The sequence below is a fragment of the Plasmodium berghei genome (assembly GCF_900002375.2).
Source record: "Plasmodium berghei ANKA genome assembly, chromosome: 6".
Classification (NCBI taxonomy): Eukaryota; Apicomplexa; class Aconoidasida; order Haemosporida; family Plasmodiidae; genus Plasmodium; species Plasmodium berghei.
This window is the reverse complement of record NC_036164.2, coordinates 670,082-682,114: the sequence shown is the minus strand read 5'-3', so window position 1 is coordinate 682,114 and position 12,033 is coordinate 670,082. Positions and strand designations below refer to the sequence as shown.

Genomic DNA, 12,033 nt, shown 5'->3' with positions numbered 1-12,033 from the left:
ATAATGCAATTATTAAAATTAATAATATATATTTTACCGATTTTATAAAGTTTACCATATACACATTTAGTATATTTATATAATGTATTCATAATCTTGGTTTTTTTTTGTATACACAAATGTAAGATATTTAAAGGTTGAACATAGAATTCAATTTTTATACTAATTTTTTACATTAGAAAAAACAAAATTTATCGAAAATATAATCCGCAAAACATGATAATTATGAATTTATATATCCGTCATTCATATTACACAATTTTAGAGGCTCAAATTAATATATTTAATGACTTTAAATAATATTCTTCTATATAAAATTATAATAAATTAATGATGCTGATAATAATTTGTATTTCTACAAAAATTATGATAAAATCCTTTACATGTAAAAACTTTACATAAGAATCAAATATATATACTTAAAAATAATATTAAAAACAAATAAAATTGTTTATGTTTCGTATGTTTTTCAATATATATTTTATTCAAATAATATGATGCTGATATAAAAATAAAATAGCATGTTCCTTAAAAACATATAATATAAAATTGTATTAGAATAACGTTGAAATTGTTCTAAAAATTAATGTAATCATCATATTACATCTTTGGTTACACAAATTCGCTAGCTTTCACGGTTATGTAAAATTTTTTATGAAGTTGAATACTATCGAATAAAGACATGAAATAGAAAAAAAATTTTGTTTTATTTTAATAAAAACAAGTGTAATCAATCCAATTTTACTCTATACACATATAGTGAAGATTCCTTTGAAATTTTAAGTTATAAATTTACAAAAATATTAAAATATATATAATACTGTGATGTGAATAAAAAACATGTTTCAAATCCTTTAAGAGGCTATGTTTTAATTATGTAAATCTTTATAACATCTATCATGGGAATTTCATAAAATAATAAAAAATGGAATTTAATAGTATTCGTTGTTTTATAAAAATGCATTTTTAATTTCAATGTAAACACCAAATATGTATACACCGTTTTTTTATTTTTTTTTCTATTAAAAATATCAAATACTATTCTTTTAGTTCAGACAACGTATTATCCATTTGTATAAAAATATAAATTATGTAATAGGGAAAATAATCAACTGAAAAAACAAATTTTTTAACGAAACAATTATAAAATATTAAAAGTATAAAATAATCGATCATGATTTCTTATTAGTGTGTGATATATGAAATGATTTAATAAGTATTTTCTTTGAAAGGTAACATAACTATTTATTGGTGTTTGTAAAGAACTTTTATAATTGTGATGCCTTTAAGTATAATAATATACCATAAGTAAATGTATCATATTAAATTTAATGATGCTGATGTACTAAATATAGACAGATAATAATGAAAAATAACTATATTATATATTTATTAATGCTACATCAATTTCTATAATGAATATTATATGAAATGCATATATGTGAAGTTGAACTAAAATAACTATGAATCTGCATTAGTATGTTTTTCCAGTTCAATTGTTACACTTAAAGAACAATTTACTATTCTTAGAAATATTTTTCCAACTATATTAAAAAAATATAATAATAATTTTATTTTACTATTGTATGTGTTTTTTTTTATCACAATAGTGGTTCATATTTTGCTACTGGAAAACATAATTTTCAAACGTATATCCATTGCCCTTCCACATTCCAATAATATATAGTGATATTTATTTAGATTGATTCATAAAATTGATAAGAAACTTTAGATATAAGAAAATAATATACACAATCACTTCCTAAGACACATAGTTGATGCTTTTTATATTACAGTATTTATATTTGGATATGCTTGCATAAGGAATGAAGTATATAACACTTTCTATATTTGAATATAACTTTATTTAAATGGAGAATTTCATAAATTTATATTATAGTTTACTCAATATAGGTTCATTATTTTTTAAGAAAATATATACTTCATTCCTTTACAAAAAGTGTGTATCTATTTAACAATAATGAAAAAAGTGAAAATAACTGAATTATAATAAACTTAAATAACTTAGAAGCATATTCATATAAAAAAATGCATTTAATTAAAATAAAAAGTTTCATGCTTATAGCATCGACTCTTGTAAACGAAAGTTTTATATCAGAAATATGTGGAAAGGAAATCACATAAGTGCATATTTAGTAAATATCATGCATATTTAAATTAAAATGCATTTAACGTTTATCTAATTTTACTTATATATATCAAATAATGTGATTTGATTGAAAATTTCAGTGCATATTTTTTTGAATATATTTACGAATTGTAAAAAGTACTTATTTTTTACTTTCATACATATTGAAATATGTGATGAATTTATATAAAACATGAATATATTATTATCAAAATGTATAATATATACGCAAAAAATAAATGTATTTTACTTAATTTGGGGATATATCAATCACCAGTCTTTTTAAATAAGTGCTATTATATTAACATATTTTTCTTTTTTTTTAATTTATTTTTTATGACTATAATTCATTTTCTATGTTCTCGATACTCATAAAGAACACTATTGCAAAAGAAAATGTTATATATTATTTAAAAAATCATAATGAAAGCCTTAAAATGTAAAAAATGGTGAATTTGTTCACACCACCAACTTATTATAAGAGTATATAAAGAAATAAAATGCAAATTAAAAAACATTATACAAATTAACGTTATTTAAGAAACGTTTTTTATAAAGGGCTATTTTATAGTATATGTCATATCAAAAAAAAATAATTGAGAAGGAACCCCCAATAAATATTTACACTTGAAATAATTAAATATATGAAATGATATGTTAATATAACTGTTTTCAATAATATTAGATACATGTTTAAACCAATTGTGCAATTAAGTACAATTACAAAGTGATAAAACATTTTTATTTTGAAACATTTCTATATTGAAAATGTAGTACATGATACTAAACAAAATGGAAACTATAATTACATGCATTTTATAAGTGTTTATTTTATATCGCTTTTTAATTGCTACTAATTTAAAAGCATAATAACTCAAAAGAGGAGTCTAGTTACACAAATAGTATATATAAACATTAATTAAATATTAAAGCAAATATACGCATCTGAAAATTAAAAAACATCGCTTCATAAAACTCAATATAATACACATCTTAAATCTATAAATTTGCGTATTTTTATAACAATAAATCGTTTTTATTCAAATATTTAATATCATAAAATAATTAATAAATGTGTAATTTACTTTCATAAAAATTATAAAGACCTTATTTATATAATATACTACTGATAAGAATGTTTATTTAAATATAATGAAAAAAAAATGAAAGAAAATTAAGTGCCTTAACAAATAATATATTTATGTGCAATAAAAAATGTCTCATCAAAATATACTCTTTCCTATTTTTGATAGTTCATGATATTTTTTTACATATTTTTTAGTTTTGTAATAAATGCTAAAATATTTTTAATGGCTAATTTATAGAATGTAAATCATATTTTTATGTATATCACTATTTACTTCTTCACTTATTATTATATTTTTTTTTCTTTTGAAGATAATAAGTATCTTTGCCTTTCACGTTTTTTTAAAAGTCTAGTTTTAGAATTAAAAAACAAAAATAATAATGCATATAAAATAATTTATACTAAGGAAAATATTTTAAAAAGATGTTTTTAAAAATATTTTGAATGTGCAAAGTTAAAGAAGACGAGTTTTTTTAGTAACTTTAGAAGTTATAAATTTTATTTTTAAATGGGATATAATAATGTTTAAAATTTAACTTTAATTTTTTAGTATTTTATATGAAATTGTTTTTAAATAACATTCTTAAGTACATTTATATCTTTATATTTCAATTCGTACATTCGTGTGTAATATAATATATATAATTGGATTTTTTGTATGTTATATGTAATATAAACAATATTTTTTTAATATGTATGTGTACATTCGTAAATAATGAAGTGAATTAAGATTGTTCTCTAATAAAATAATCTTGAGCAAATATTCACCCTTCACGTATGTTTTAAGTCATGTGATACTATGAAAATATTAAAAGGAAATTTTAATACTTTTTCTTTTTTTATTTGTTAATAACAAAGTTTCTCTATATATCAATAATATAAATTCTCCAGAATGCATAAAAAGAGAAAAATCGCAATAGTTGCTTTATTAAAAAACAAATTATCATAAAGTAATGTATACAAAGAGAAAGGAACCAAATTTTAGATAATAAAATGAATATAATAAGATACACATTTATAAATGAATATGCAAATGTTCTAAGCTAATAGATACTATCATTGTAAAAGACATCCCTTTTTTTATTATATTTTAATTACACTGTGAGTGTAAAAATATGATATCCTTTAAAATGATTTATTATTTACTATATTTTATTTATCCAGATATTATATCCCTAATTTTTTGAGTTCGCTCTTTTACTTTATTTTATTTTTACAAAACATATTTTCACAATATTATAATATTAAGTAATGTGACTAAAGGTATAAAAAATGGAAAGAGATATAAATAAAAACAATATTAAATTTAATGTCAAAGATATAAATAACTTGTCTTATTCCAATTTTAATAAAGCTAATTTTTCAGAAACACGAAATGAGTTTTATCGAAATGCTTCAGATATCGAGAATTATAATACGACAAAAGGTAGAAATATACAGTTTACAAATGTAGATAACTCAAACTGGAATTATGATAATTATACATTAGAACAAAATTGTGATATGAATGGCTCTAACGTCAACATTTCAAGTGAAAATAATGCTTCTAACGAAACAAACGTGAATAATGCAAATACAAATTTATCAGATTATGCTATTATCAATTATCAAAAAAAAATAAATGAATTTAATAATAATTTAATAAAACAAAATTACATGGGATATTTAGATTCAAATGGTGTCAACTCTAATAATGTATACCACAAAATTAATAAAATGAATAATGAAAATCCCCCTTTTAATATAATTTCAAATAATACTGATAACAATGCGCAGCATTTTAATGCTATGAAATATTCTGACTATTATAATTCTAATAATTGTATATATAACACAAGTATGTTAAATACTAGTGTATCATATAACGCAAAAAATTATTTAAATAATTCAATTCCATGTAAAAATGATTATTTAAAACTCAATTTGAACTCAGTGAATAATGTGAGTAATCATCTAAATTTTTCAAATATGTCTAATTCCAATAATGTTAATTCAAATCCATTTAATAGTAACATTACAACATCTAGTTTAAATTTAATAAATTATAAAAACTCTGTTAATTCGAATAATATGAATTATACACCCAATATGCTTAGTTTAGAGCATACTGGAAATATTAACATATTTAAAGGAAAAAATTATAATTTAAATCAATTTAATGTAATAAATCTTCAAGAATCAGATTTGTCTAATTATTCTTATAGGAATTTTAAAAATGTAAATTTAAAATCCAATTATCCTACCTCATCTTGTAATATGATTTCAAATGATATTGATTCGAACATCTATATTTGTTCGAATAATACTAGTAACTATTCTAATAAAAAACAATTAAAAATTAAATCCATTAATTGCAATGATTCTGATGTAATTAGGAAAAAAATTAATTCATTAATTTTATCTGAATCTAATCCGTGTTCTAATGATAAACTTGGATCACTAGCTGATGAAAATGTAAACTCAGAACAAGAAAACATAAAATATGATAATAAAAATCACAGTAATATAACAATGGAAAATAAAAGGGGAAAAGGTACTAAAATTAAAAATACCAATTTAATAAATCATAATTATGATAATCAAAACAAAAGATCCAAAGTTGAATGTGTTATATATGACAATAGTAGAAATCCTATAAATTTAAATGAGGATGTATATGATAAAAATGATTATAACAATGCAAAGGGAAAATGCAATACAAATGAAAAAAAAAAAAATAAAGCTATCCTGAAAAAAAAAAAAAGTAATATAAAAAATATAACAAACTCATCAAGTAATCATAAAATTTCAAAGAATGCAGAAAAAAATAGGGATTTTGTTAAAGCTATAAGCGAAAGAAATTCCATAGGTGCTAAAGAACAAGTATCAAATAGTAGTAATAAAAAGCAAATAATTGTAAATAAAAGAAATAGCTACGTTTTAAGAAAAATAATTAATATCCAAACTGCGGAAGATAAAATTGAAGATGAATTGTCTTGTCAAAATAATGGTGTGAAAACTGAAGACAAAAAGAATTATTCTGGTAATAATTTAATCAAATGTGATGAAGAAAAGGACTGTTTGAAAAAAAATAAAAATACATCACAAGAAAATAATAGTAGCATCGTGAAATCCTTGTCAAAATATGATTTTCTTATGAATAAAAACGTGATTATAGATACTGTTAACGTAGGAAATAAAAGGAGAGGAAATAATATACAAACTAAATGTTCTGACGAAAAATATAATAATGAATTATCCGAAGAACATGATACTACTCATTTAATTGATAAAAAAAGGAAATTTAATGACATTAATGAACATAAAAACAACTCTAAAAACGGAAAATATAATGGGACTATAAAATCATGTGATATAAACGAAAATAAAATAAAAAAATATCACGATGAAAAAAATCCAGAAGATAAAAAAATTTCTAGCAATAAAAATGAGACTCAAATAAATAGCAAAAAAGAAATGCATAAAAAAGGAGTCACACGAGATAAAAAAAAAAATACAGAAAAAAAAAAAACAAATAGTGAAATAATAAAAACAGAGGAAACCGTTTTGAATAATAAAAAATATAAGAAAATAACAATAAAAAATGATACAAATTTTGATAAGGAAGAAAGTGAAATAATTTTTAATGAACACGCAAAAGAAAATGATATGGAAAAAATAAAATTTGAAGATGGAAAAGAAACAGATGCTTTAAATCAACAGAAAGAGACAAATTCTGATAAAAATGAATATCTTAAAAAATATGCAAAACAAAATGAACAAAAATTTTATAAAATAAAAGACAAAGAAATAAATAATATAAAAAGTGTTACACAAAATGAATATAATGAAAAAAAATACTTGGATCATGAAATTCTGGAGGGCGGATCGATAAATGAGCAAAATGGAAAAAACAAAATAATAATTGAAGAAAAGTACAATACCTACGAAAATAATATGATAGTAGAAAATGAGTGTGGAAATAATAATAATGAAAATAAATGTAAAAAGGATGGGCAAGAAGATGGTAAGGATAAAACGGTGGTGAAAGTTTCTGATGAAAACAAAAATAATACATTCGATGAATTAATGAATAATAATAATAATGGAATAAGTAAAGAAGTTGATTATAATAATGAATGTAAAAGTAAAATTAGTGGAAAATATTATTTAAGAAAACGTAAAAATGAAATAAATGAAAAAGATAATAATGAAGAATTAATAAATGAAACCCATGAGTTAGAAAAAGAAAAAATATATAATAATAATGAAAATTATTATGTAGACACAAACCAAATGGATAAGTCATACAAAGGAAAAATAAATGTCAAAGAGAATACTAAAGTATGTAATAATAATTCACCAAATTACTTTGTTAGTCAATGCAATAAAAAAAATCTAAGCAATAGCATAAATTTAAACAAAGAAAACAAATGTGATATAAATAATACCGAAAAATCTACAATGGAGAATGAAACCATACAAAATATTTGTAGAGTAGCTAATGAAAACAAAATAGAAGAAATAAAAACTAATATGACCACAAGAAATGAGTATATAAATGATAAAGGGAATTATAAAATCGCAAAATCTGTGATAGATGCAAATAATAATAGTAGTATGTATGGAAATTACGACAAAAAAAACAGTGATAAAAATTTAGTAAGAGATTTATATTCTTACACTGATGGAAATAATAATATAATAAATAATAAAAAAAACAAATTTTGGGTGAACCTTGGTTCTATTAGTTATGTAGACAGCTTTGTTGGAAAGGGATCATATGGAAATGTCAGAAAGGTTTTATATAATGTTGATTTAAATGGTGAGTATTTAAAATTTTATATCAATAAAATAAATAGTTCTGAATTTTCTAACCTCGTAATGGACTTTATAGGTTTGAAAAATATGTTAACATGTAACAAGGAAATGCATAAAAACGAAATATCCTCCAATGAATTACGCAATAATGTAAAAGGGCTAAAGAAAGATCTGGATAATTATATAGATAGTGTTGAAAAAAACGATTTAAACGGTTTTAAAAACAATATACCAAAAAATAATAAAGAATATAATTGTCTTTGCTGTTATCGAAAAAAATATTTTGAAATGGCTATTAAAGAAATTGATGTTAGTAGAAAAGGTAATGAATTTCAATTTTTAAGAGAACAAGAATTATTATGTCATTTTAATAGTAATGTTATAAAACCTTTAAGTACAAAAGTTGGAAATTTAAAAGAAAAGCAAAATTATGAAATATTGATGCATTGCGCTAATGGAGATCTAAGAAAATTATTACAAAACTTAATATATCATAGGAAAAAAGAATATGAAAAAAGAAAAAAAATTAATAAAATTTTAAAATTAATGCATATTATATTTGGAAAAAAATACAAGTGTTACAAAAATGAAAATGATAAAATGTGTATAGGTCTATGCTATGAAAAGTTAAAAAAAATTAAAATTAAGTTAAATAATAGTGTCATTGAAATAAAATATCCTAAATTTGATTATATTTATGATAATATAAAAGCATATAATTGTGGTTTAACCGAATCAGAATGCAAATTTTTATTCTTTCAAATAGTAAATGGCATTAGTTTTTTGCAGACATGCTATCAATCAAATATCATACGTTTAACTGATATAAAATTACAAAATATTTTAGTTTTTACAGATATATATAATGTTTATAATCCTATTAAATGGCATTTGTGTATATCTGATTTTGGTTGTTCTGCAATGGAATATGCTACTTTCTATTTAGAAAATTCGAAAAATTACATAAATGCATATAAAACATTGTTAAATCAATGGAAGTATCAATTTAAAAATCAGTTATCTTCTTATTTTCAAGGAACTGTTTATACTATGGCACCTGAAGGTTTGTGTTATGATCATATGGGTAATTTTAGACAATCAAAATATAACAAGTTGATTTATTTTTATGAACAAAATTTTGGAAATATTGAAGACAGATTTCAAGAGTTACAAATGCCATTGGTTTCTATTAAAAACTCGATAAATAATTTTAACATTTTAAACGTAAATTCATCATCTAATTTTCATTTTTTGGAAAAGAAAGATGGTAAATACGAAATGAATAACACATATAATGACATGGATGCTGATAAAAATGGTAGTGAAGTATGTAAAGGGGAAACAAATAAAAATTCAAAAAAAAAAAGTACTAACAAAAATGTGAAAGCTAATGAAAGTGCAAATAGTAATGGGAATAATACAAGTTCAAAAAAGAAGGGAAAAGTAGAAGAGGAAAATAATGATAAAAAAGAGACAAGTGACAAAATAAATTTGACCGAAAATAACAAAATGAATAGTTCTCCAGAATATCTACCTTTCGATGTCAGAAGTGATAGCTGGTCATTAGGGATCATATTAGCAGATTTAGGTAAGTGTGGAATTGGTTCTTATGAATATATGATTTCAGAAAAAGGAAATGGAAATAATAATATATCTAAAGGGAACATTATCGATTTAAATAATATAATATTAAATGATTTAAATATTTTAGATGATGAAGAAAATTTTTATTTACAATATATAATGAATTATTATGATATTTTAAGTATACAATGGGATAATGATGAAATCGAAAACGATCAAGTTAACAAAAATGCAGATAGAAATAAAAAACGAGACAATTCAGAAATGGAAAATAAAAGAAATAATGATAATAGTAATAACAACGGTTGTACTAATAATAATTATTCAAAAAAACAAAAAAATAAAAGCTTGGAAAATAATAACAGTAAAGAAGATGTTCCAGGGAATAACTGCTTTGTTATCGATAATGCCAACGAATCAATATCAAATGAAGTTTCATTTTGTAAAGACAAACCGAATGCTCATAATAATAATTATGATATAAAGGAAGAAACTAACAACAATAAAAATGCGGTTTTAAATAACCAAATTAAAAGCACATTGAATTTTGATGAATGTAATAAAATCAAAGGAAATAATGATAATAGCATGAAATCCTTAGAATTATTTACAAAATATTATAAATCTTTTATTTTAAAATATAAAGACTATATAAAAATTGATAAAATTGGATATATAAAAAATGAATTTGTAAAGTATTATAAATTATATAAGCACATGATGAATGAAAATAATATTGAGAGAATATTATTATTACTATTTTTAATAATCATTAATAATTTAACTTATAATTATAGTTGTGAAACACAATCATTTTTGAAAATCGAATTAACCATTAAAAATATTGGTTCGGGGATATTTAAATTCAGAAATAAAAAGGAGAAAGAAAGATATTTACAAGAATTCAAAGCAAATATACAAAAAGATTACATGACTGGAAACAAAGAATATTGGAATAGTAGATTAACAAATAAATATTTAGCTGTTATTTTAAAAGATGTTTGTTATGATAATTTTGCAAATAGAAAAAAAGGTATTAAAAAATGTTTTAATAAGTTCGAATACCCATTAAATTATAGTGATGATTATTGGAATTTGTTAGCAGACCTTTTAAATTATATGCCATATGAAAGATTATTAGCCTGTGAAGTTATTGGACATGATTTTTTTTCACCATCAAATGAAAAAATAAAAAACATTAAAATGCCAGAAAATGAAAATGAGTATGTTGATTTATTTGATAAAAAAGAATTCAGTGATAAAATTCTAAAAAATTATATACAAGAAAAGAAGGAAAAAAAGTATATTTGTAAACCTTTTCATGACGAAACAGAGACAGACACTGAAGCTTCTGATTATGAAGAATATGTATCACTATCATCTCCTTTGAAATATAGTGATCAAATAAAAATTAAAAATACTATTATGAAAGGCGATGAAAAAAAATGCGATATCAACTTAAAGGATAGTAATAACATCGATTTAATTAAAATAAATAATTTATCATCAAATGAAAAAATCGGTAGCAACAGCAGCATCAATAATACCAATCAAAACAAAAAAGCCATAACGTCATTATATGATACTATCATTCGAAATATGAAGCACAAATGTGACTTTTGTGATAATATAACAAATTGTTTAAATTATAAAAACATTTTAAAAAATATTGCGAAATTAGAAAATAACATTTTCAGTTTTCAAGATAATAACAGAAGAAATATAAAAAATATTGAAAATATGAAAAAACATAAATTTTTTTATCCAAGTAATATTTGTAACAATGTGTACTATTTTTTAAATGAAATATCATTATTTAATGAGTTCGCAAATTTAGATATATTTATGAACATACATTTACCCATTGAACATTTATGCTTACCGTTGAATGATGAAAAAACAGTTAAAAATAAATATGGTGTTAACTTTTTTTTCAAGCCAATTTATTTTTATTCTTTTCCATATAAAATTATACACGCATGGTACACAGGGCCGTTACATATTTATTTAAAGCATCCCAATATACCCGATTATATTAAGCTTATCTGTTTAAGAGAATCAAATGTTTTAAGAAGAAAAGAAATAATATTCTGGTGCTGCGAAGATATTATATTAAAAAGTATACTAAAAATTAAAAAACTTTTAAATTGTTCCAATGATTTTTTATCTACTCCATATGTGTCACATTTGATAGGGAAGCAACTGATAATAAGGAAGCGATATCTTTTGAACGCATATAAAACAAAAAATACCCTATAAATATCTACTATTCATATTATAATTAAAACAAAATTTCATATATTTGAGTGCCTTTTATAGTATACTATTAAAGTCCTTTCTTTGAGCTTAGCGTTTTATCAATTATCGGCATTAGCTATATTATAATATGTTTCATTTTTTATGTATCCTAACT

At 21.4% G+C, this 12,033-nt stretch overlaps 1 protein-coding gene across 1 annotated transcript; it reads left to right on the top strand.

Moving 5' to 3' along the window:
• Positions 1-4,508: 4,508 nt before the first annotated feature.
• PBANKA_0615800 (exported serine/threonine protein kinase) lies at positions 4,509-11,879 on the top strand (the record flags this gene model as incomplete). The annotated part of the gene is made up of 1 exon (XM_034563798.1): positions 4,509-11,879. The coding sequence occupies one exon, from the start codon at positions 4,509-4,511 to the stop codon at positions 11,877-11,879; it is 7,371 nt and encodes a 2,456-aa protein (XP_034420658.1).
• Positions 11,880-12,033: the final 154 nt, after the last annotated feature.